Genomic DNA, 26,807 nt, shown 5'->3' with positions numbered 1-26,807 from the left:
GCAGGCTCTGAAACTGTCCACCGCAAGACCGGGCGCTCGCGAGAGGGAGATAACCAGCTGCGTGTCGTCGGCGTAGGACACTATGTGCAGACCATGGCCCTCAGCAATGGGGGCCACTGGGGAGACATATAGATTAAATAGGGTGGGGCTCAGGGACGATCCCTGGGGTACGCCCTGGCCCAATCCAATATCTCTGGAATAACATTCGCCCTGGCGGACCTGAAAGCTTCTCCCCGTCAGGAAGGACTGGATCCATGCGAGTGCAGCTCCAGATATCCCTCCACTATTCAGACACTGTAGCAAGGTGGTATGAGCTACAGTGTCGAATGCTGCACTCAGGTCCTATAGGATGAGGGCCATAGTATGACCCTCATCCACCCCCTGGCGTAGGGTCTCCACAGCCATCAGAAGCGCTGATTCTGTTGAGTGGCGGGGACGGAAACCGAACTGGGTATTGTGTAGTAGGGCAACCTCTTCCACGAAATCCATCAGTTGTAGGTTTAAGTTTTTTCCGCCACTTTGGCCAGGTAGGGCAGAAGGGAGATCGGCCGGAGGTTCTCTAGCTTCTCAAAGCTGATGTTAGATTTCTTCCTGAGAGGTAGAACCACCGCCTGTTTCCAGTCTTTGGGCACGGTCTTAGTGGTAAAAGACACATCCAGTAGGTGTCTAATGTATGGTTCTAGCACCGGTAAGCTATCCGCTAGCCGTTTCGGCGTGGTGGGATCCCGCGGGGAACCCGACTTGACGGATCTGCAGATTTTTAATAGGTCCTCTGGGGGCGGGGTGACAAAGTTGGTCAATATATGTCTGTCCCCCCATTCCCTCGGGCTTTCCGCAAATTCAGTCCCAGCAATGCGATGACTAGGAAATGCCGAGTAAATTTTGGCTATCTTTTCGGCGAAGAAGTCCGCGATCCTGTCACAGGGTTCCACCGAGCAGTCATCTGGAGCAATGGCTGGTTTCCCACTCGAGAGGGTTTTGTAGAGCAAGAAAAGCTTCTTCATCGAGTTACCAGCTTCACTAATTCTAATAGTGTAATATGCTGCTTTGGACTTCCTGATTAGCCCGTGATAAATTCGCCTCTCAATTAGGTAGGCCTCCCTAGTTGCCTAAGAAGGAGCCCCCCACCACTGTCTTTCGACTCGCTTCAATGCTGTTTTCGTGACTCGTAGTTCATCACTGAACCACGGGGCAGTTTTTTGAAAGTGGCCACCCGATTTGGCGCGCGAAAGGGGGGCTGTACAATCAAGCGCCTCGTTGATACGCTTACATAGATTGGTATTAGCCGTATCCGCATCATCTTCCCCAGGGCTTCCTCCTTTAGTCAATGCCGCACAGAATTTAGCCTGGGAAAAGGTAGCCCATCTCCGCCTAGGATGGTACAATATTACTGGCTCCGGAGATCTTACCCCGGGAATTCGTATGGAGAATGGTATCAGATGGTGATCCGACCAAGGGATGGGAATGGGGTCATGGCTTCTACTTCCCCCCCCCCCCCAATTGACGAATATGGGGTCAAGTAAGTGTCCCAACTGGTGAGTGGGACCACTTACTATTTGATTCAATTGGAGGGCTCCCAGCGCCTGGCAAAAGTCCCTGCTAACGTTGTCTGTGGGGTTGTTCAAATGTAAATTAAGATCCCCCAGTACCAGGAATTTGTCTTTGCGTAGCGCAGCCTCCATTATGCCTTCAACCAGACTCTCCCCAAACCTGGTTATAGGGCCTGGGGGTCTATAAATTAACATGCCCTTGCCCTTCAATTAGTTTGAGCTATTTGTTATAAGCATGTTGGCATTATTCGATCATTATTGGCAGTTTTCTGAAAGGATGTGGTATAGTTTTGAATCACTCTCAGTTGGTTATTAGATATAAACATGTTACTTTTGGCTGTATTTGCTGGACACGTCTTTGATTTCTGATGATGTAGTCGACTGGTGTTATTTTCTCATGTGTATTCATTTTTTTTTTCTAGAATTACTAACCCCTGACGAAGGGCTACCCTAGCCCGAAATGCATTGGAATGGGAGGGTATAAAACACGATTTTCATTGTTGATGAGAAATGTGATCGAAATTAGTACATTTCCAAACATGGTGGAATGATGAAACAATTGAAAAATAAAATTGCTACTCAAGTTTGATGAACGTTGTGGTTATTTTGATTAAGTTCCCTCAGTAGAGAGGGATAGTGGCTGTGCTGAAGGCGTCCGATGGGGAACGCTATTTCTTATCTCCTGGTATTCGCCATTAGCCATAGTAATTATCATAGTTCAAAGGTGTGATAGAAATCTTGCAACTCTTTAGTCTGCCTAAAAGGCAGGTTTCCACCTTGAGTTATATTTCTGTGGCATTGTCTAGCCTAGTGATGTACCACTTTGAGTTTACCTCTTGTTTGCTCTCATCATTCTTTAAATGTTTTCCAGCTGTTCTTCTATTTAACCCTGCTGTTCCACACCCATATTCTTTTCTACACAACATTTGTCCATGCCCACCACTCTCAATCTCTGGACAAAAGCCCTTTAAGAGGCCCACTAAAGTCTACCTTCTGAGTCTGAAGTTATTTCTAATTATTGGCTCTATCTAGTGAGGCAAGGCTCAATACAGACACCAATCCTGATTGGAATGGACCAAACTTCTGTTGTCATCCTGTGTACATTATCACTTATTTTCTCTACTTCTTTTCACGGTTGATTAATCTTTTCCAGTGGCAGTGATGCAGTTTTGTGTTAATGCCCACATTTTCAGTATCTATATAGATTGTTAAAAGTGCTTACTAAAATAAACAAATACTCCTGTGTTATGGTGACAAGACTTTTAAAAATGCACAGCTGCCCCATCATTGGCACTTCCCAGTGCTCCACCTTTAATTTTAGGGTATCACAATGGAAATTAAACAGAGATGATGAAAAGCATTTCAAGAACCAGGTAAAAGAACTAGGTTGCAAATAGCCAGGTTTTGAGCTGTTTACTAAAACTAAGATGGTTCTCCGTATTCCTTAGATATGGAATCAAACTATTCCAAAGGGCAGGGGCTAGGGTCTGAAAAGAGAAGCCTCCTGATCTTTGTTTTAAACCTTGGAATAACCGCCAGATTTAAGATGGCCAAATGGAAGGATTTTGTGGGTAAGTACGGTTGCATAAGTACAGTGAGAATGGGGCTCCTAACGCATTTACGATCTTATGTGCTGTACTTAAAATTTTAAACTGAATGCCTCTCTCAATGGGCAACTAATGGAGTTTCTTCAGGAGTTCAGAGATGGAACACAATTTTCGGAGAGAAAACCGAATCTAGTAGCAGCTTTTTGGACCGACTGTAGCTTCTTAACTGATTTATTGGCGAATAGATACAAGATGTTATAATAACACATACCTGACCGGATTAGGGATTGAATAATCAACTGCCAAAGTTGAGGTTCAAAGAATCCAATAATTGGTTTGAGTGATCTCAGAAGGCCAAAGCAAGTACCACAAGCTTTTTGTCTTGGGCCTCAAAATAAAGAGTACCATCTATCCAAAAATTAAAACATTTTCATGGATGATTTGAGTTGCGGGGATGGACCAAGTCCTTCCAGCCACCAGTGATCACCCCTCTGGCTGGGGTATGCTTCCCAAGCAGAAGGATCTCAATTTTATTGGTGTTTAGCTTTAAGCAGCTATTTTTCCATCCACCTGGCCACAGCAAGCATGCATTCCTGGAAGATGGCTGGATATGTCTTCTGTTGCATCTGCATAAATAGTAACAATAACTTGTGTATCATCTGCATATGAAAATAGGGAGACCCCGAAGGACGTAACAACCTCTGCCAATGGCCTGACATAAATATTAATGAGCATTAGTGATGCATTAGGTCTCGTATTTCCGAGAGTTTAAGCTATTTGCATTGTAAATGAAAATGCCTTTTATCTGTTTTGATAATTAACACATATATAAAAGGCATTGTCATTTACAATGCCAATAGCTCAAACTCTTGTAAATGCGAGACCTATTTCATTTCAAATAAGCGGCTGCCATTGTCCCGGACTGCTTGGAAAGTGAAAGCGCACATGGGGTGCTGAATGGTGTAGGAAAGCATGTCGTGCCTGCAGTAGGAGAAACTCATTATAGAAAATAGTCCTTGCACACTAAATAAAACATAGCGTGTAACAACAGAAATAAAAGGGCCAGTCCTCATGCGAGGTTACAAATGAAGACAAGGCAGTACTAAGGAGAGACTAACAAGCCTATTAACGAATCAGAAGGCAGCATTTACAAAGAACATTGACACAAGCCAATAACAAATATGGGCGGAGAGGAGGCGGGGCTTCAAGTCTATACTTGAATACACCATGCCTCGCAGAGCACTGCATGCACTGCCCAGGCTCGACCTAAAAAGGGTGGAACTCAACGAAGAGTTCTTTAGAACACCATGTTCCACTGGTCTCTGTGAGGAAGAGGAGGGCAGGGAAATTACTTGATAAGAGCGGTCGTTAATGAAGGAGGCAAACATGTCAAGGCTTCACCTCGTGTCCCTATATCATGGAGGCATCCAAGAAGCATCTTATGCAGTACTGTGTCGAAGGCCACACCCAGGTCTAAGAGAATAAGGGCCAATGAGCCACCTTGGTCTGCTGCTCTACTGAGCGCCTCTTTCACCGTTAGAAGAGCTGATTCCGTACTGTGGGAGGATCTGAAGCTATTTTGGGATGTATCCAAAATTTTGTTAGCCTCTAGAAACCTAGTCAAAAGACTATTTATGTGCTTTTTCACTACTTTGGCTAAGAAAGGAAGCAGTGAGATGGGGTGTTCATTTTCAGGTTTGGCCGTGTCGATATATATTTTCTTCAAAAGAGGAATTACTTTTGCATGCCTCCATGTCCCTGGTACTGTGACCGAGGACAAGTAAAGGTTAGGCAACCTCTGAAAAAAGGATGATGAATTCATGAAATTTTAAGACTGTTTCATGTTTGAGTGGGTCATCCGGACAACCCAATTTCACTTGTTTGCATAGGGCAGTTAGAGAGGCTAAGTCAAGTAATGCTAGTTCCTTCAATTCTGCCTCTTGCCGAAGCTCACCTATCCTCAGCTTTAGATTGGACATTTGTCAAAAAATGGGAATATATACCATTAATCTTTTCGACAAAAAAGTCAGCTCATTTCTTACAGTGATCAGTTGATTATACGAGGCTAAGTTGGGCATTAGCTGATGGTGGTCAAATTGTTGGTGTGCTAGCTTATGAAACCGACTCAGGTTGGGTGAATTGGATGGATTTAATTAAAGTAACCTCTGCATATTTTTATGCTGAACCAGGGTCTTTAAATTTGCCCTAGCATAAAATGGGAACACTGTCACCTCTAAATTTACAAATGTAGAAAGCCTTCTTTTTTTGCTTTTTCTTAAGGAGCTCAGCATTTCACTTACATGAATAATACACTATTCACCTGTGCAACCAGTATCAATGTTGTGTGTGTATTACCGAACAAATAACCGTAAACGCTTGTAAACGTCAGTGTTACGGGAGCTATTAATTATGATAGTTTCACATGTGCTAACCATCTTACTAACAGAGTGGTGTTTTTTCATCCCGCATTAATGAGCAATGCCAAAAACCGCCGTGCACACCTGACTGTTGCAGATGGGATTTTTGACTGGGCCAAGATACTGTGAAACATTCTTACTTCAGGTGCCCATCAGTGAGTTTTAATTCACAATGCAAGCTCAACCAGTCATTGGCCTATCTGCAGAGCGCATAACAATGATCACCCTTCTGCCTCTTGTAATTTTGGGAACGTACGTGAAGGAGGAATGCAGCCGTCTAAATTCTGACAGGGTTTAAGTAAATAAAATTGAAGGGCTTACTGTTGAATGGGTGTGTTGTGAGAAGAAGTGAATAAGACACATGGAAGTACATGCGGGAGAAAGCGAAAAGAGGATGCTGAAGAGGAACGAGATAATATGCAGATGGAGGGTTTTCAGAAGAATGTTGAGAGAAAAATAGTGTGTGTTTTAACAGAAAAGACTGCAAAGGAAAGTGGTGTGAATGGAGGAACCTTAGTAATGTTTAACTTGGTCTCCAATTTTCAGAATTGAAACAAATTAAATTCTAATTATTCACAACATCGTTTACCGTATTAAGCTAACAAGCATTGGCAAAGTCAATAGATCTGGCCTGTTTTAAGTGTATGTCCATTGTTGTGTTATATGTCTGGATGAAACAATGGAAAGCTCAGAGAAGCACTAAAATAATGGTTAAGTGGCATGCTACGTGAGAATCAGAATTTTAGTTTACATATTTTAAGCCACGCCATTAGTTACGTAGTCATGCGCCTCATGGATAAGATTCCCAGTTAGGCATCTTAGGCCACGCTGCCCCCAAACTTTTTTCATCCCACTTACCTATGCACTGGCCTCCTACATCGCATGCACAGTAGTCTGCTTTGTCTATGCAGTGCTTGTGCATTCAGACTTGGGAGCGTTGTTAACACCTTTTTGCAAGCCATTCTGCTATTGTCTGCCGGGAACGAGAATTTGGAATTTGCACCCTTAAATTCTGTCAGACCTGCTGAACGTCTGTCTGCTGTGCGTTGCTGCTTCCTGCTCATGCATGAAGTGTTTCATGTGATCCTGTTTAGGTCGAGCCTACAGCAGCGCATGCGCTGTTGCTTGATCTTTTGTAAGTGGGATTTTAAAAGTGCTTCCCACCGTCTGGCCTAATGCTTGAGTACACGCGCGCGTGAACGTGCACAGCTGCCAGCTTTCTGATTACTTTCACTTGGAGCGCTGCTGCGTGCGCACCACTTGTGTTCTTAAACCGTAACGGCACAAACCATTGAGATTTCCCCACATCAAATCCCTACAGGCGAATTGTACTTGTTTGTGAATTTGTACAAAAAAGATCCTCTTAAAACATTTTATATTCTTACAGTAAAGGATACACTGATATTTATATAATAAAAGAGGAAATATTAAGGTACTGTATTTGACTCATTCATGTCTTATTTCGCTATTTGAATTGTTGGTTTAATCTAAATGGATAGAGCCTACCAAATATTTGGAACTATTCTTTAGGGTGGAGAAGCTGTTGGACTGTCTCGTCCTTGAATTGCGCTGCGTGCAGTAGAACTTGGCCCCATGGCATATTATCCCTTAAAAATGCGATGCTAAGTACTGGTAGTTTAACATTGGCTGTGGCCGTCATGTGGACTTAAAACTCCAAGACATCAGCTTGCGCACCTCACCTTAAAAACAAGCATTGGCAAAGCCAGCCCATCTGGCTTTGCTGTCAGCCTCTCTGCGTTGTCAGTCCTTTTTTTTTTTAAGGCAAAGTGAAAGACCAAAATACAGTCACCTATGGTGAAGGTAGCTGTGATATGTGAAATGCATTGTTCGTGAGGGGATAAAAAGCCCCGGGTTGACGCGTCTTCCTTGCTTGGTCATGCAGAGTTAGAATAGTGTGATGGAGGGGTGGTCTTTTTAGCATTCCTGTCTGAGCTGCTTTACCTGCTTGTGTATTTACTACAGCAAGGCTGTGCTGCAACCAAACCCATTATGAGGCTCAATCTTACAAAACTTTCAAAAACTATTTTCCGAGCTTGGGATGTACGTGTATACTAGTTTGGGAAGATCCCCAGCCTTAGTCATACATCATAGCAAATCGTAAAATAAACCCGTATTTGCACGCCCGTAATAAAACGCACATTTGCCCTACTCACAAATAATGTTACTTTTCTTAAACCTCTTAAATCTACACCAAAAGCACGGAGGACATTCTATGGTCCTACGTAACGTTGGGAATTAAAATCTGTTGGCTATGTATTTTCATTTTATAACGTGGAGCACTAGGGGTTAAAGGAAAATGCTATTGGCTACCTTCACTGTAAGTGAATGTCAATGCTTGTGTTGTCGTGCATTCCAAGTGAAAGATCAGTCTTTCAATTGGACTGCGTGACAAAACAAGCATTGACAAAGTAAAGAGGCTTACAACCAATACCAGATCGATTGACCTTGTCAATACTTGTTTTTAAGTGAGGTGTGTTGGCGGCTATCCTGGAGACCGAATAAATGCACCTCAAAACGCATTTTATCCACATCACATCCCATGTGAAAATGCTAGTAATCTGAATACATTGAGGGGAATATTCATTCAGCTGAGCATATCAGAGCAAGTTGCACGCCCACCTTCCTTCCATTGAACCTGCTAGCCACATAAATATTACAAAACTATGACCCCGTTTTGTGTAACAGCAGTAGCATGGTGATAAATGTATTCGCCCCCATAGCTGTCTAGTGTTGTGAGATTTTTAAATTAGCTACTTGATAAGGTAACCAATTGTGGATAAATAAGTAGGCGATACTTCATATGCTGTAAGGCGATATGCCCTCTCCTTTGTGTTTCAGCTGTTTAAGATGTATTAATCATGGACGTACATGGGGCGATTTAGGAGGTCAGGGAGCCTAATTCAGGAGTGCAGTGGAACTTTTCACGTTTTCCAATTCTTTCTGTCCTGTAAGCGCAACTGTATTTTTCTGTGCTTCTACCCGAAATCCTTGTAGCTAAGCTGCCAGTGTCCCTTATTCTCGCTGTCTCTGTCCCAAGGACCTCACGACTATTTCATTTCTTCTGTGCTGTTTTTGAAGTTAATAAGACGTTATTAATCTTCATCCTGATTGATTCACGACGTTCAGCGACTTCCTGAGACATTAGAACCGCAGAGGCGGATTTAAAAAGCTACCTATGATTCTACCTTAGAGGTTCTGCTTAAATTTACGGACTGCTAATTTATCAATTACATGTCATTAGTACAACTCCATGTCATCTGGTGGTTACTGTGTTCATTTCCATGGCGACGAGCTGGGGGTTGGGACCTACTGGTACACATGCAGGGAATTAGGAGCTGGAGGCAGTGCAGACGACAAGACCTTCCTTGAGGCATTTTGCAGGACATGTACAGTTAAAATTAGACAACACAGGGGTGAGCTTTGTGACGGTTTGTAAACTTGCTTTCTAGCTATGGCACCCCAGACATCCTTACGTCAGTCATACCTCTCTAGTCCTCATCGTGATATTCAGTCAACAGGTTGTAATTTCAGCTTAGACTACCCAGTGGTTAGTCAAGGTGCCTCCTAGGTGGGTTATAATGCAATCCACAATTTTAATGCCATAAATCAGGTTTACATTTAATTTACCAAAGGCCCACCTCATGACTGACTGGGTCTTTACTGTGGCTGCAGCCAGGCACTGGAATATTCTGCCATTTTCTGTCCTCTCTTAGTCTAGATAGCCTGATGTCATTTCGTAAAATGTTAAAAAGCTGACACCAGTGCCAAGAAACCCTATTATGGTGACCGCTGCGCTCTACAAAATATAACAAGCATTGGCATAGCCAATAGGTCCGCTTTTGGGACCTTAGAAGTATTTAGTTATGCAGCACAATATCCTTGGTGCAACAACATCGACTGTTGCATGGCTAAACACTTATAAGGTCCCAAAGGCGAGACCTATTGGCTATGCCAATGCTTGTTTTAATAGTCTTGACTCTCCAAAGCATTGGCAAAGTGAATAGGTATGGCTTTAACGTGAAAACACAGGCATACTCACATGCTATGTGCAAATGTTAGAATATTAAAGACGGACCTTTTGGATTGTGCCATTTTTGGTGTCCTGAGAGTGATGTGGTGTTTGTGCCTCGAACTAAATGATATTTTGGTGTTTGTGGGTACACTACTGTTTATTGTGCTTTTATGTAAGCTTTCACTGCTATGCCTGTGGTCTACTTGTGGCGTGTGTAGAAATATAGCTTGCAGTGCTGCTGCAAGTACATTTATTTTGCTGTATTGCTTTCTGTATGCTGCACGTAAGAGATAAATAATTTATTGTGTGACGATTCACTGTATATTTAGTTGTAAAACAGTCCCTCACTGTCTGCAATGCAAGCACTCCATAGTAGGTGGAATGATGCATCAAACAGCCAATTACACGAGGTGAGAGAGATATACTCTTCATAGGGGAGCCAAAGCTCACTCTGTGTATGCGTTTGAGAATTTGTAACAATTGGTTTTGCAGACAGCTATGCTGTCTAGGTAGTCCTAAAAAGCTTTAGGTATTCCATTTCCCCCTGACAAAGGTAAAATGAAATACAAGGAGATAGATGATGGACGGAGTGCTGAAACTTTTTTGTGTGTGCTTTGTTTGCCCTACGTTTGCAGGGTATGCCCAGGTGTTTTACTCACATTGCCACTGGGTTCAAGCCAGCCTGGCTTATGAGGGATGTTACCTTGAAACCAGTCCAGGATGCTTGTTTCCGGTACAGGGAAGACCTGGCTTGGCAGTTCAGGCTGGATTGTTCCCATGAGGAGCAGGGTCAAGACTGATTTGCATATGCCTGGGTCTGTACTGGGGTGGCGAAGTGAGCTTAAAAACGATGATGGATTCAGCTCAATTCTGTGACTGGGGGGTGAGTGTCTGAAAGGTTTCAGTACTCCGTCCATCATCCCTTGTGTTTGGATGGTTAAATTGCAGCATGCATCGACCATTTTTCTTGATAAAACCTTGGGGGTAATCATTTGCCCCATTTTGATATTGGTATGTCTTTAGTAACTCTTCCTGTTAAATAGCATGTGCATAAACTTTAAATATATTTTGCTTCTTTGATAAGCTGAACACAGAGCTGAAATATTTGTGTAAATTTAGAAGGATGATACATTTGGTGAGACTAATCGTTTCCAGTAATATACCACATGCTCCTTTTTGTATTCTGTCAGTTAGAAATTGAGTTTCTGGTGGTCAGGGTATGCACCCTGTACAAGTAGGAACCACCACTCTGGTCAGGGTAAGCTAGATACACACTGAAGATAACCTGTGCTCAACCTCTGGTAACTTGGTACAGAGCAGTCAGGCTTATCAACGTGTAAAGTATTTGTGCAGCACACACATACACTGTAACACAATGAAAACACAACAAAAAAATACACTCATGGTTAGAAAATAGACCAGGATTTTATGAGCAAATCGAGACCAAAATTACAACCATCCAATAAGTAGAACCTGAGTTATGAATTTTTAAAGAGTAAATCAAAATATAGTGCTTAGTCATAAATCTGGTCAGCTCAAATGGTGAAAATCCAAAGTTCCGGCCGACTGCGATGGAAGGCAGGCTGAGTACAGGACTTTAGCAGGTCCCACTGAAAAAGTACCTGGGATGGAGAAAGCGTCAACGTCGTAGACTTGATGCGAGGAGGTGAGGCATTGATTCCGATCTGCACAGGCAATTAAGGCTTCATCGACGGGCCCCTTTACGATGCCGACAATTCGTGGCCGTCGAGCCGCGTAATCTGTCGAAGCAATGTTGTCTAGCAGAAGTCACGCCGAAGGACGATGCATTGGTTCCGATCAGTGCAAAGTCGTTAATGCGTTTTGATGGCTCAGCACAGTAGAAACCACGTTTCATTGGCCCAGGACTGGATTGGCTTCTTGGCAGGCAAGACTCACAGATGGCAGAGTCCAGGTGCTGTTGCAGGTTTGAAGGAAGTATCTGATGCCCATGAGACTTCAGAACAGGGGGCAAGCCCTTGTAGTCAAACTGGGTTTATGTGAGATGGGTCCAGTTCTTGTCTTCAGCAGTGCAGCACAGTAAAGCAGAAAGCAGTTCTTCCACAGCAGCAGTCCAGCAGAGTGGCATTCCTTGTAGCACAGCAGTTTTTACTCCTGGCAGAGTTCTTCTCAGGTCCAGTCGTGTACTGTCTTGGTTGGGTCAGAGCCCCAGTACTTATTCCCAGTTGTGCCTTTGAAGTGGGGGTGACTTCAAAGAAGGCACTTTAAAGTGCACACAGGCCTTTTCTTTCCCAGCCCTGGCTCCAGACCATCAATAGGGAGTAATCAGCCCTTTGTGTGCGAAACAGGACACACCCTATTTCGGTATGTCAGCTCCTCCATCCCTTCCTGCTCAGGAAGATCTATCAGAATGCAGATGATTTCTCTGTCACACCAACCCTTCCTGTGTTTGTAGCTCTCTAGAGGGAATGCACAAAGTATAGCTGTCACCTACCCAAGACGTGTATAGGAAACACTAAAAGTGTCCTTTCTACAAAAGTAATGTTAAATCCAGTCTTACCAGTAAAGAGAATTTATCATTACCACTTCAAAGAAGTAGGCCTCACAGTAGTGAAAAATAAATGTAGGTGTTTTTCATTACTAGGACATGCAAAACGTAGCAGCACATGCCCTAACTTTTACTTACACAGCACCCTGCCCTATGGGTTACCTAGGCCATCCTACCTTAGGGATGACCTATGTGTAATAAAAGGGGAGTTTAAGGCTTGCCAAGTAGTTTTAAATGCTACGTCGAAGTGGCAGTAAACTGCACATGCAGGCCCTGGAAAAGCAGGCCTGTGACAGTTTTGAATGGTTACTTGTTTCGGTGGGACAATCAGTGCTGCGTAGCATCTAATTTACATGCCCTGGGTATTTGGTATACCACTTTACAAGGGACTTAAAAGTAAATGAAATATGCCAATTGTGTATACACCAATGTTACCATTTTTAGGGGAGATGCACATGCGCTTTAGTACTGGTCAGCAGTGGTAAAGTGCTTCGAGTCCTAAGGCTAACAAAGAATGTGCAAAAAGAGGAGGTAAGCAGGCAAAAAGTTTGATGGAAGACCACCCTAAGGATGACAGGTCCAACACTTTGTATCCCCAGTCACTGTATGTCTGAGCTGCTGTTTGTAATGCTGATAATGAATAATGTAATAGAATGTTGGTGTGTGGTATTGAGTGGAAGCTAGGAGATGATTACAGTTGAAAGGAGAATGGATCCTTGACAGGACCTGCCTGCTGTTGCTGTAACCCACGGGCCTAAAATAAAACCAGGAACTTACTTTATATTTGAGTAGCTTAAGACTCTTGTATGAAGACCCTCCCATCTAACTTCAGCATTTTGGCGACAAGTTATTAAGGACTTGCGTAAAAAAATGGAGCAAGACTCTAGTCGTAGTTGGGAGCAATTACCTGTACTGGAGTAGGCCTATAGTGAGAAATGATGGCCTGTGACAATGGAGGACTAGTTTGTGTTGATGCTTACTGACAAGTGCTGTCAATTGAAACTGCTGGAAAGGAGCCCTGTGAAGAGGGTGTGCACGAACATGGATCCAGAGGAGGGGAGCTATAAAATGAAGTGATGTGTAAGGACAATACTATGGAGACAGTTTTACAAGGACAGTACAGTGGAGACTGTGGAAGAGGCAGACAATCTCCTTTACAGTAAACATAACTGAAGTGACTCATGGAGCTTCAGGCAGTAATACCTTAAACTGTGATACAAGGAGAAGCATTGGTGAGTGTGCAGTATGATTTCTCAATTAAGCGGACTGTGACACAGCCTTTGGAGGGTCTTGAGTACCCATTTGGTGTTAGTGTACTGTAACGGTTGAACATCGCTCCATTTAATATAAGCATCACATGTGCTGTGCTCATGTTACTTTATAGCTTATCATTGCTCTGTTGTGAGGCACATGCTCATCCTAAATCCCGGAGTAGTGTGCACCACGTGACAAGCTAGAACCGTAGTGGTTTATGAGACCAACCGAATTAAAGCAGTAGACCCCACGCTCTCTAAGAGCGTTGGCCGAAGGCATTCTGAATATTTTTATGGCATCCAGCGTGACTAGAGAAGATAGCACGGCTCCTGCTAGTGCTGTGGTCAAGGTGATGAACAGAGGTCTTGTGATAATGTGCAGTACCAGGTAAATGGTGAATTTACTCTCTGGTCCTAGTCAATCAGCGCTGGAAGAAGAGGGTGTAGTGTTTGGAGGCATTGCAGTGCAACTTGCTTGTGAGAGCGCCTCATCAATGTCTTGGATTCCAGATCCGGGTGACAAAGTAGAGGTGCTGGTTGTGTAGACTTTGACATCATGAAGGAGGGTTCTAAGCTAGTGTTTGAGACCAGTCTGGAAACTTTGGAAAAAACTACTCTCCTGGTTAATTTGGAAATAAATGTAGGGCTGTCTTCAAGGACATAAGAGTTCAATACGAGACCATGTTGTTCAAGGGTATACTGAGTCCTGAAGAGACTGGAAGTAGAAACATCACCTGCCTTACCTTTGTCTAATTGCAATGTTAAAATATGACATTGTTCATTAATCAGTAGGGTTATTTTGATTGAAGGAGTTTATATTATTCTTTGTACTTCTGCTAAGAAATGTGCCTTGCTTCCTTGTAACTGAGGTTTATACAATTTAGGAACAGTTTGATTAGGAGTTCTTGGATATTAACATGTCACTTGTACATCTTCTTGATAATAAATGTCTTGTGTTAGTAAGGTTTCAGTTGATTTCTGTTTGGCAAATGGAGATTTGTTATTGATTGGTGCGCTGAATCCTTAATACCACAAGACAGATGAGGAAATTAAAATTCTCCACCTGTAGGTTGTTTTTGGAGCACTGTGCAAATATTTACTTTCCTCTCTAAATGGAGTCTAGTTAGCAGTTTGTGTAAGAGGATGTAGTACCTATCTGCGTGTTGTTGTCTAGATACTTGCCTTTGCATGTGTCACAGATTTAGGAAAAGAGTAGTACTCTGTCATGAGAGATACAAGTGTTAAACAGATGTGTGTCGGCGTGAGCTGGGAAAAGAGCAGTACCCTGGCACTAGACGTTGTATGGCAGAGAACCCCATGGTATGCAAAGTTGGGGAAGCTAGTACCCTGTCGTAAGAAGTTGCATGGGGAGTACTCGTGGTGTGTACACTTGGGGAATAGTAGTACCCTGGCTTGAAGTTGTGTTGGTGGTGTACCCCAGGGGTTGTATGTGGGAGAAAAGAAGTACCATGTCACAAGAGATTGCAAGGCGAGGTACCCCATGAAGTGGAAATGTATAAGTGTACCCTTTGGTGATGTGGGTGATAGCCACAAGTTTCTCCTGAGTGTGCTCTGGTTCCACTCATTCCTGTGTACCAATGGGAAGATTTGTCAGGAGTTTAGTGACGGAAGCTAGGTATGTTTGTCTTGTGCTTTTGATTTAGTTTGCGTACAATGGAGTTGGTCGGTGTTGTGTTTGAATGGTTGTGTTTGGTTTAGTTGGAGTTTGTTGTAGGTGAGTACTTCTGCTGACGTGGTCTGGTGTTAGTGGTTGTATTGCTGGACTGCTCCAGTGTTTAATTTGTGTGTTGTCAATAACTGTTCAGTATGCATGAATGAAACACTATTATCTTTGTGTTTGGAACATGTCTTGCTTTTTCTGGTGCAGTTGTCAGAGAGTGTGCTACTGCATGCAGATAAGTGCTTTCTTCGCCATGGCACTGTCATGTTGGTTTGGCCCACTTGTGTGACTGGTTTTGGGATGTGTTTGAGTGCTGGGCTTTACTTATGTCTGTGAATGTGTGGTGTAGCATGTTGTCCTTGTGGGGATGTGTGCAGCTTGTGGAAGATGGAGAAGGTGTGAGAGTTTGTTTTGCTGTGTAGCTTAGTTTTGTGATGTGACTACCTGGAGACATTGTGCGCAAGTGCAGTTGTGGTGTCAGGATCCAAAGAAAGACTCCCAAGTACTGACCTCACAGGGTGTATAATCCATTAAAGAAAATGGTTCCAGCCCAAAGGAAAAACTGAGTCACCCAGTTGGAGAACCAAATAACACCTAAGAAAATCTACCCACACTAGCTGTTCTCACCATTGCCCAAGAGTAGAATGGGAAGGATGCGCTGTTCTTGAAGTGGCGCACTTCAACGAGGAGATTCACCTTAACGAGTGTTCCGTCCTGAAAGGTAGATATGGGTAGTAGCTTCGCAGGAACAGGCATCGTAATTAGAAATTGTTGCGTGCACTCCTTCCCCCTTATTGTAGTAGTGTTCGAGGGCAGAGTCAGTGAGACAAAGCGTAGTGTCTCTTCTCCGCTCTGTCATTTGCGAGAAGAAAGGGCTTTCGTCTGCGTCGCCTCTAAAGGGAAAAAACAAGCTTAAATCGTGAGTCAATTAGAGTAATTCCATTACATTGATTTACGGCCTGTAGCCTTTCTCAAAATGCTTGGTGTAGTATTCAATAAAAGACGTCTTCGATGAAGAGAAATGTATTCTTTAACAACTCTACAAGGAGAGCAAGGAAAACATTCAGGAGAAAAGAGAACAGAAGAAAAGACTTGGTAGTAAAATTGAAAACCTACCTGATTGGACTTCTTCCTGAATAGTCATTCTTCCTAGTCGGACTTCGTTGGGAATATAGCAGGAGTCTAGGAAGTATTCTCTGTTAAAAAACAATATTTGTTAACGGTGTTCTCAAATGCACATATACAAGTAGATGGTAATAGTTATTGTTTGATATTATGAACATTGAGTACATGAAAAAGTGAGAACTACAAGGAAAAGACTAAAAGAAAGATACCGTGATGTGATTTACATATAAAATAGAAGCTATCGCCTTAGTCATTTTGGGTATGTAGAGTTGTAATTAATGAAACCATATACACAAAGTTTACTGGCTAATTAAAACAGGAGAACTGAGAGTAATAAGTTATCTATCTCTTACAGTTTCCAGTCTCTCTGCAATTGTATATATACATAAAGACAGAAGCATTGATTATACCAGGGCAAGAGAAGAAACCAGGAGACCAGAGAAGGCAGTCTCTTCTTTTCTCCCCATCGGCTTTCCCCCTTGGAGCATTTGACTTTCAGTTAACCTTAGAGAGCGGGAAGGGTTATCTTTTGTTCCTTGAATGTGTATACTTAAGGATGACCGGAAAGCCATTTGTAAAAGGAAACCTGTGGATTCTTTGCCCTGGCTGTTGTTTTACGGGGTACCCGTGACTACATCTCCTGTGTGCATACATTTTGTATGGTGTCATTTTGAGTGTGTAGACATTTGGTGAAGGGCCTCTTGTCAGAGGAAGTTGCAAGGCATGCATGCCATAGACCATTGTGAAATGGTAGTCACAACCTAGTTGTTATCCCTTTTCTTTGTTTGATATGAGGTGTGAAAAGCCTCACGTTTTGACGCGTGGCAGAGGTTCTGTAACTATTTGTGTGTTTGCTTGGGTATTTGACAGGTTGTAATTGGATGAATGTGTAAGCTGAACATGTTGGAAATTGAGTGATTGTAAAAAATTGTCCTATTACTTTATATGCTAGGGAATGGCTGTTCATTATTTTGTCCTTTAGAAGGAAAGGAGATGTGTTGTATGCTGTGTGTCCCTACTCTATGTGCCTAGAATGCCAAGCGTGAATGTTGTAATAGAATGTTGGTATGTGGAGTGTAAGCTAGGAGATATTTAGAGTATGGAACCTTGACAGGTCCTACCTGATGTTGCAGTAACAGAAGAACCTAACATGACTAAGAACTTACCTCTTACGTGAGTGGTTCCAGCTATTTGAAATGAGCATTTGTGACACATGTCTTAACATGATTAACAAGTGTTTGTGCTCTATACTTCCAACTTCTTGGAAAAAACATTGAAATTGAGTAGGGCATAAATGACTTGAGTACTCTTCTGGGAATCACCTATGCCAATTAAAATTACAACCTTTTGTTACAGCACCACGATGAAAAATTTAATCTAAGAACATTTTTGATTGAGCCTTCTAACTGCAGATTCTTCACTTTTTGATATTTCCCAGACGTCTAACTGGATCCGAAACCTTTAGAGCAGTATCTCTGTGTGCGGGTAGCTGGTGCTGTGCAGCGCCACACAGATGCAGGAGTTGGCCCATATAGGAGCCATACCTGCATGCTGTCAGTCTAAGACACCAGGTGCAAATTTGGAGCTACCGCTCATCTCTTAGAAAGTTTTATGGCAAAATTTCAGTATGCAATGGAAAAATCACCTCCTAAGATGATGGGATTCAAACCCTGTAATGATAGTAAGCAAATGTCTGTGACAGAGTCTTATCAGGTTTGTCTGTGGTCAAGCCACGACTGTAAAGCCTGCAGTGACTGTGCATTGAAGAATCGAAAGGCCAGATGGGACCTTGAGGTGAAGCTCTACATCGGTAGACCCCACGCTGTAAGCGGTTTAAGTCCAAGGGTTGGTCTTGGTCCCGTTTCTGGTCTAGGAGCCACAGGTGTCGATCATCTTTGCACTCCTACTCTTCGGGTAAATCAAATAAGAATCACAAAATATCCAAATGGGGCTAGGCCCCTTCCCGCCACTCTCAAAATCCTGAGTCGGTGTGCGGACGGTCCCATGTCTCTCAAAGTCGCTCGATGTCTGAGCCCATCTCTCAACTTCTTCCAGCACGACCCGAATTTCCGGAGTTCTCTGTGACATGAGTCAGATCCAAGAGTTCTACGAGGCCATGCTCCGACTCTTTAGATCCCCTTTGACTCCCTCTGGTGCTCCTTTGAGCCCCATGGAGCTGCAAGCCTTTCGTCTGGGTTACTGCTGGTGAGTATGCTTGTGGCACCAATTGAACCCTGCAAACCCATCACCGGGCCACCTCCGAAGCTCATAGCGACTACCCCTTCAGCTCCACAACCCACGCTGGTTCCCAGGACATGGATGCCGATGCAGACTTCATTAATGTCTAAGAAGGAGGTGTCCATTGTGCTCTCCAACTCCAATTCGATGCTGCTACGATCAAAACCGTGCTTGGTTACCATCGAACTACAACCTGCTCTGATTGACATCCTGCCCCCACAAGTTAGATCCCACCCATTATATTCCTTGTTTGGAGCAAATTCTGACACACATTTTGATGCAGGTGATCGAATTGGCCAACCTTACCGTGAAGACAGGTGGTTTGATGACGAGCAGGACCCTTGTGGCCTCGACTCCTCTTCTGACTCCTGCCTACTCACACCCCAGGTCCTGCCACTGAAGAAAGAGCTTCCTTTGTGGTAGTCATGCGGAGGGCAGCTGAAGTGCTCCACCTTAACTCCACATCTTATAGGTCAAAATCAATGTTTTCATCTAAGTTTTCCAGCTGGGGCACCTATTATCTTTTAGCATGGGCCTCACTGATAGTCTCTTAAGGGTCTGAGCCAAACATTGCTCTGGCCCCCTCATAAACTGCCAATTGCACGAAGCCACCAGCCCCAGCGACCCTGCATTTCTGTCTCACCACCCCTCTCCCGCGAGCTTAGTGGTTAAGGCATCGACTAGCTAGACTAATCTAAACCTTTTCTTACTACTCCCATTGATAGTGAGTACAAAATGGTAGAAACCTTTGAAAAGAGGGTATTTTTTTCCACCAGTGTAGCTCTCAGGTCCGTCAATGCCAGTTGCCTGCAAGGCCACTATTCCCATGCTCTTTGGGATTTGGTAGCTAAATACGTCTCCGGTGCCCCGAAAGACTCCCAAACGACCCCTGAACTGTCCTCACCCAAGCTATACAGGACAAAATCATATTTTTTTGTGGCCTAGGCCCCATTGAGCAAGCCATTGGCGTCGGTGTCGCCATGCCTAGCTATGATCGACAGGTATTTCAGCCAATGCCCATTTGGCCCTTATGGACACGACATTTGACGGGATTCACCTTTTTGGGGACAGGGCAGGTTCCGCTGTGGAGTGGTTCAAAGTGTGAAGAGCCACAGCACGCTCCTCTGGCTTATCTGCCCGCCTTATCGGCTGCATCAACCCTATTGTTCATTTTGCAGTTTCGCAGAGGCACCCCAATTAGACAGCCACTACAACCTCAGCAGGGTTCCCATCTTGTTCGCGGTCACATGGCACCCACCTACGACGTGGTCAGGGTCAATGAGCCAATCAGACCACTCTGATGAACACTCCTTCACCCCCCTCTTCCAGCTGCAGCTGCCATGCCCCTTTAGTGTGCCCTTACTGGAGCACAGCCTCTAGGTTGGAGGCAGGATCCACTGATTCTTGCCGGGCTGGCAGGTTATAATATTGGACAGGTGGGTCCTGCAAACTATTAAGAAGGGTTATGCCCTACCCCTCCTGCCCACCCTGCCCCACTTTCCACTATCCCCAATGACTCACTGAGGACCATCTGTCCTCGGGCGCTCCTCAGGTGTGTATCTTATGTACACTTATTTGTAGCCCTGAAGAAGTCCTTAGGGAGGAAACGCGTTGGCTACGGTTGTTTTAAGAAGAATTTGAATAAAGAAAATTGGAACAAGACCTGCTGAATGGATTTGAAACTTTTTTTTATGTAATACTATATTTGATGGACATTAATTGGAGTGCTGGATCATATTGTATTTCTGGTAGACTCTGTCTAGTCGCAGATTACTCACCTATCCTCCAATCCTCCCCAGTCTGTGACTGGGCTCTATCTATTAATAAGATGCAAAGTCTAGGAATCTGCACTCTGTCTACCGATTTGCTTTTGGGGCTCTGTGTCTGTGGGCATGGTCAGTCTTAAAAACAACTGACACCAGCGTGCCGGAGTTGCACCTAAATAGGCCGCCATGTAATTTCCGGAGCAGAATGACATTCAGGCAGAGCTGGAAAGCGCCACCATCCAGCAGCACACACAAGTACTGCTGAAAAGTTTCAAGTTACAATCTGACACCTTGAAAGTATTCAAAAGCCGATCTACAGCTCGATAGTATCTACCAGAAAAAGTGTCACCAAAGGTAATTAACTTGTTCAATACATCTAGAAGGCAGACTTCGCTATGGGTCAGCGAAGCATTGTACAAAAGACATAATAAAACTTGGACTGTAACTTAAGAATAGCTTGAAGATAGGTGATAGGGATATATGTTGGTATCCAGACATTACACGGAGGTCTTTCAGAATAGGAGTTAGAATTTAGAAATAATTAGGGCCAGGCAGAATTATTAATTCTACCGGCGTAATTGGAGGAATTTGGTAATACCACGTTACTCTTGGAACTCTGAATTACTTATACATTTCACCATTCCGCCGGCGCAGTATATTTGTTTTTAAACAGACCTGGAAGAGGGAGCAGTCCCTCTGTTTAAAATTTACTGCAGATTAAAGTTTAATCTGCAGTGATTTTTAAACCGAGGGGACTGCTCCCTCTTGTGGCCCAGTTTAGAAACCACTGCAGATGAACACTTCCCAGCACCCTTACATACTCTGCCGTAATTATTGCAGAATATGTAAGAGCGCCAGGGGGTATGCACTGCAGAGTGATATGCAGTGGTTTCTAAACTTTAGAAACCTCTCCACTACCACTCAGCAGTGGCGCCTTGCGTACTCTGCAGTAGTTCCTGCAGAGTATGTAAGGGTACCGATTGGCGCCTGGCCGAACAATTTTCTTAGTGCAAAATGTATCCTCGCATCCATTTTTGGAGAAAACGCCAAATGCCCACTCCGACTCTTCGTGGAATTCTGTGGAATTGTAATGTAATTCCGCGTAATTATACAGAATCAAATTCCGCCCTCCCCAAGGAAAATACATACCATTCCAAATCAAATGGTCCTTGCAAGTCTCCTTGGCGTTCCGTGACCTACTTAATACATTCGACCTGTAGCCTAGTTTCTCTGAATGGTCACCGAGTTGGACATTGAGCCATATATGAAATGCATGATTTATAATTCGCTGATATATCATATCGCCTAATACATAAAGGGCATGTTGTGAATCTGCAAGAATCATTCTCTGATATCAGAGTGCCTTCCCATTCCCATAAACTGTGTCTGCTATTGTCAGGACAACAATCTGTTTTTAACAGCTGCCATTGATAGGCTTGTGTATGTACACAGATAGACCCCCCTTGCCTATGCTTACCTCACTATGCTCTTTATTTCCTGCCGAGCAGAGCGGGCTGGAACTTGTCTCTCACGCTTAGCGTTTATAAATTGCTGTTTCTTTAGTTCCTTTCATTTACGTACTACCATTTCTGCTGATTTCTCATTTTTCTCGTTACCTTCCGCACATAGGCGATATGGCTCAGCTTGTACTACCTGAATTGGAGAAATATGTTGTGCCCTTTTAAGTCATAGGTGTCCAAAAGTGGGTCCGTGCAGATTTTCAATATTTACTCACCAGATACATTTGCATTTTTTAAGTAAATGTTTTATTTTGTATTGTCTAATACTGTGTGTATTCAAATACAGTGAACAATACATAACAATTTAAAAGCACAGTGAAATGAAAATCTGCCATGAAATCACTTTTCTTTGAAATTCACAGCCGCAGCTTCTAAAATCCATGTAAGATACACATGATAAATTAGCATTAAATGAATCTTTAATGGAAATTATTTGTATAGCTGCTTGTCATCCTGAAATTCTGGCATCAATCTGGCATGTCTGGGCCTATGTTAGACACAACGGTTTAAGGAGAACAGCAACTGTTTGTGTGCAACTTTTGCAACACTGCTAGGGGTCTCCACGGTGGGATGAATCGCCTGGTGAGAGGAGGGTTGAAGAAGATTGAGGTGGTGTTTGGACACAGATCGTGGAGTCTCCTGGGATGCGACAGTAAAAATAAAACTGAGTTATAACATGTTAGGACAGAGCCTATTATGAAAACGATGAAGCAGTGTTTTATTTTTTTTAAAGCAAACATCAGCAATTTTATGAGCACAGTATTAGGGACGGTTAAACCTGGCTGTTTCTGCATGCTCCTCAAACGTTTTGCCTTCCAACTCCTACATTTTGCTACATTCGTTTTCGTTGGCTTTAGGATTCTATGCAAGTGCTTGTGCTCTCTCCTTAAAACATGGTTATGTTAAGTTATAGAAACTTGATATAGTGCTGCGACTCACCCCCGAGAGGGCATCTCGGCGCTAGGGTAACAGACCAGTCTGGGAGCATCCATTAGAACCGCCAAGTCTTTAACTGTCTTGTAAACCCTGAAAACTCAGTGCATGCCCTGATATAAAGGGGGAGCTTATTCCAGTGATGGGGAGCGAAATAAGAAAAGGACCGACCGCTGTATGTTACTACGGGGGTGGAGGAGAAGCTGGCTTCCTGATCTGAGATTTCTTGGGGGGAGATAAGGAACCAGTTTATCCCACAGATATTCAAGCCCTTTGCTTGCCCAAGCTTTATAGGTCATAGAAGTTTAAAAATTGCTCTTTTCTTTACAGTTAGCCAGTGAAGAGCCTTGAGCAAGGGGACTGAAGGTGTGCGCTGTGGCTGTTTGTTAACCAGTTGGGCAGCAGTATTTTGTACCACCTGAAATTTCGACTGGAGGGATTTGTTGGATGCTGTGAGTAGTGTATTTCCATAGTCCAGGTGACTGATTATGAGCGCCTGGACGAGGGTCTTCTGGGAGGTCAGGGGGAGCCACTGGAATACATTCTTAAGGAGGTCCATTACCCCAAAGCACAGGTCGCAGGTAGCTATCACCTGAACTTTCATTAATAATTTGTTTTCTATCAGCATACCTAAATTTCTTACTGTGCTTTTAGGAGCGGGAGCTGTGCCGAGCTCGGGAGGCCACCAATCAGTTGTCCAAAGGGACTGCGCTTTTCAAAAAATACAATCTCACTCTTGTCCCCATTTAACTGAAAGCAATTCAGGGACATCCATGTTGCAATTTTTCGTATACATTCAGTAAAACGTTGTTTAACATTTTCTATGTCTTGCCCAAAAGAGATGACCAGTTGTGTGTCGTCAGCATATGAAAGTATTTCAAAGTCACAGGACTTAGCCAACTAAGCAAGGGGCGAGATGTAGATATTAAAATGTGTGAGGCTTAGGGCTGAGGCACTCCCCTGCCCAAGGACAGAGTCTTAGATTGGAAAGGGCCAAGATTCATTTTTTGAGTCCTGTCTTTGAGAAAGTCTGTTAGCCAATTCAGTGTAAAACATTGGCTTATACTTAATTGGCATATTTAATTTCCTTGTAAGTTCCTAGTAAAGTGACACAACATGTGCCCAAGGCCTTTAAATGAAATGCTACTAGTTGGCCTGCAGCACTAATTGTGTCACCCACTTAAGTAGCCCTTTAAACATGGCTTAGGCCTGCCATTGCAGAGCCAGTGTGTGCAGTTTTAACCTGCCACGTCGACCTGGCAAAGTAAACCTTTTCAATACACAAAAGAGTAGTAGTTGCACACCATTATTTGTCCATTTTTCTTATTTCTCAATTTATTCCTGTTTGCGTGCAGACTGGGTTAAACGGGCCGCGCTTCCTTGCACGTGCGTAAACTAGAATGACAGTTTGCAGCTACACTGTGCTGCAAGCCCAATCGCACAGCTTTAAAGAGTCAACGTACAACTTTTTTTTAACACGTTGAAAATGAAAAAGTTGTAAGTTGACTCTTTAAAGCTGTGCGATTGGGCTTGCAGCACAGTGTAGCTGCAAACTGTCATTCTAGTTTACGCACGTGCAAGGAGGCGAGGCCTCAAAAGCAATTTCAAAAACAAAGGTACCCAAGCACACGCAGAAATAAAGTTTACATAGATTATTACGTCAAGTAAAACATGTAACACAATAAGTGAATCTCCGTTTCTTTCTTGTAACTTTCTTCAATTTAATATTCTTGTTCTCATAGTAATTTCGCAGTCTTCACAGTGGTTTCCAAGCCAACACGTGTTTCGTCACCTCTAGTATTATTGTACATGCGACTTGTTCACGGCTAGGTACAAATTGATATGGTAATTGACATTAGTCCAACTGTTAACTCAAGAAGTTGCATACATTTGTTGACACTTTAAACAAATGTGCTCCCAGGGTAGGTGTCAGAATTATGGTTTTTCCTCGTGGGAGGTGGTATCACAAGGCTATAGTGTATTTAGCATGCACCGTGAGGTCAGGTGAATACTAGCCTTATTACATCAGTTTGTGACCAACCAGATACATATAGCTCTAGCGTGAGGGTGACATATTGTGAAGTTTCACATATGTGATATACATCCTTTTCATGTGCTGTCTACTGAGTGAGCCATGCGGTATGCAGAGTCAAAAACCCGAATAGGTGGTATAAGGGCAGATGCCAGTCATATAGCTAAATACACTATAGCCTTGTGATACCACCTCCCACGAGGAAAAACCATAATTCTGTGTCAACAAATGTATGCAACTTCTTGAGTTAACAGTTGGACTAATGTCAATTACCATATCAATTTGTACCTAGCCGTGAACAAGTCGCATGTACAATAATACTGGAGGCGATGAAACACGTGTTGGCTTGGAAACCACTGTGAAGACTGCGAAATTACTATGAGAACAAGAATATTAAATTGAAGAAAGTTACAAGAAAGAAACGGAGATTCACTTATTGTGTTACATGTTTTACTTGACGTAATAATCTATGTAAACTTTATTTCTGCGTGTGCTTGGGTACCTTTTTTCTTGACTTTTGTGGCTCTGGCCACAATCCTTTAGGGAGGCTAGTGGTTCTCCCCTACCCTTGAGCACCGCCACTGATTTGGAACGTCACTAATACCAGGTGTACTCACTACAAGCGCCTAGTCTCTATTAAAAATACCACTGCCTAGCTCAAAACCTCAAAAGCAATTTGCTGATACATTATTATACAAAAAAGATAGATGGGTTGGCAACACGATTTTGGTTTCACAATTTGGTTTTTATTGTAAGGTTTTATGATATGGTTGTTTTCGTTGTAAAGACTTGTGGGAGATGGAGTCATTGAGGTTATGAGGGAGGAACCTGGCTTTGATGTCAAGAGCGAATCAGATCTCGCGATGTTCAGTTGGAAGTAATTCCAATTTGATTGAACCACCGCTATTGGTTGAATTAGCATCGAGGAAATGTTTAAACTGCACACACAGGAGAAGTCTGGGTTTAATGGCAGACATTAAAAAAGGAGAGCACCGAGCAGTTAGAACGACATTTGATTTACAAGCAGGTAACCCTTTTTTAACCAGAAACGGAATTGAGAGAGGTCACGATGTTAATTTGTAACAGTTTGCAGCAGGGGCTAGAGTTAATTTCAGCATAGGGTAATGTAGGTTAATGTAGAGAACACCAGGCAAGTCGCGTGTTTATTTAGCAATGCGGGTAGAATGGCAGGTCGAGCATCGAGGATGGAGTGGGGGAGGTCTCCGCTTGCGGTAAACTCTTGCGATGTTAGAACATTCTGAAAGCATTTCTTGTTTTTTTGTTTTTTCATTTTTGAAACTATTTAGTGGGAATTGGGTAGTGTCATATTCAACATATCGATTGTATCATGGTCGAATGTATTCATGTCAAATCACGATAGCGTTGAAATACAGAAGATTAACGGGTTTATGTTAATTTCATATTCAAACAGCTCCCCCTGACGAAGGGCATAAAAGTAGCCCGAAATGCATTGGGAATGAGATTTGAAGCTGCAAACATGAATTAAAGTCCCTACGTGATATGGTAAGAGGCCTGGATTGGCACAACTGCCTCATGTGAAGCAAATGGGCTTTTGGACAGTGTTATCGTGATTAAGAAAGTTAAGTTGGATACGAATAAACACGTTGAAAATGAAAAAGTTGTAAGTTGACTCTTTAAAGTAAACCTTTTGCCAGGCGCAAACCTTCCTTCGTAAGGCATATAAATCACCCCTAAGGTAGGCCCTAGACAGCCCTAAAGGCAGGGTGCTGTGTATTTAAAAAGTTGGACATGTACTTGTAGGTTTTACATGTGCTGGTAGTGAGAAACTCTTATTCGTTTTTTCATTACTGCAAGGCCTATCTCTTCAATAGGATAACATTGAAGTTGCCTTATTACATTTTGTAAGTGTAATTCCCAACTGGGAAGAAATAACCAGTTTGTTTGGTGTCTCTGGAATCCTAATTTAAAATCCTAACTTATGGAGAAGTCTGATTTTAAATTACAGTTCTGAAAATGCCACTTTTAGAAAGTTAGTAAAGTGGTGTTTGTTGGTTGAGATGCACTTGTGTGTCATCCAGTATGACCATAACAAATTTGGACAATTAAATATGAACGTAATAATCTTAGTATGCATTCTGTGAGAGGTTCCACCCCAACCCTCTAACATATAAATCACTAATGACTAGAACCCCTGGTCTAGACA

The 26,807-nt window shown here is 43.0% G+C and overlaps 1 protein-coding gene across 2 annotated transcripts in view; it reads left to right on the top strand.

The window, feature by feature from the left end:
- The window catches only part of NFYB (nuclear transcription factor Y subunit beta), a 179,791-nt gene that overhangs the window by 20,109 nt on the left and 132,875 nt on the right, over positions 1-26,807 (top strand). Inside the window, exon 1 of one of the 2 annotated variants that reach the window (XM_085653256.1) lies at positions 26,055-26,146. The exons of the other annotated variant lie outside the window; for it this stretch is intronic. Within the exon in view, the coding sequence (XP_085509382.1) occupies positions 26,144-26,146 (3 nt within the window). The 5' untranslated portion in view covers positions 26,055-26,143. Of the gene's footprint in view, positions 1-26,054; positions 26,147-26,807 lie in introns of those variants that run through there. 2 annotated transcript variants of the gene reach the window in all.

The sequence above is a fragment of the Triturus cristatus genome, chromosome 4_1, assembly GCF_964204655.1.
Source record: "Triturus cristatus chromosome 4_1, aTriCri1.1, whole genome shotgun sequence".
Lineage (NCBI taxonomy): Eukaryota > Metazoa > Chordata > Amphibia > Caudata > Salamandridae > Triturus > Triturus cristatus.
Note: the sequence above shows the minus strand (reverse complement) of the source record. Positions and strands in the feature narration are given on the sequence as shown.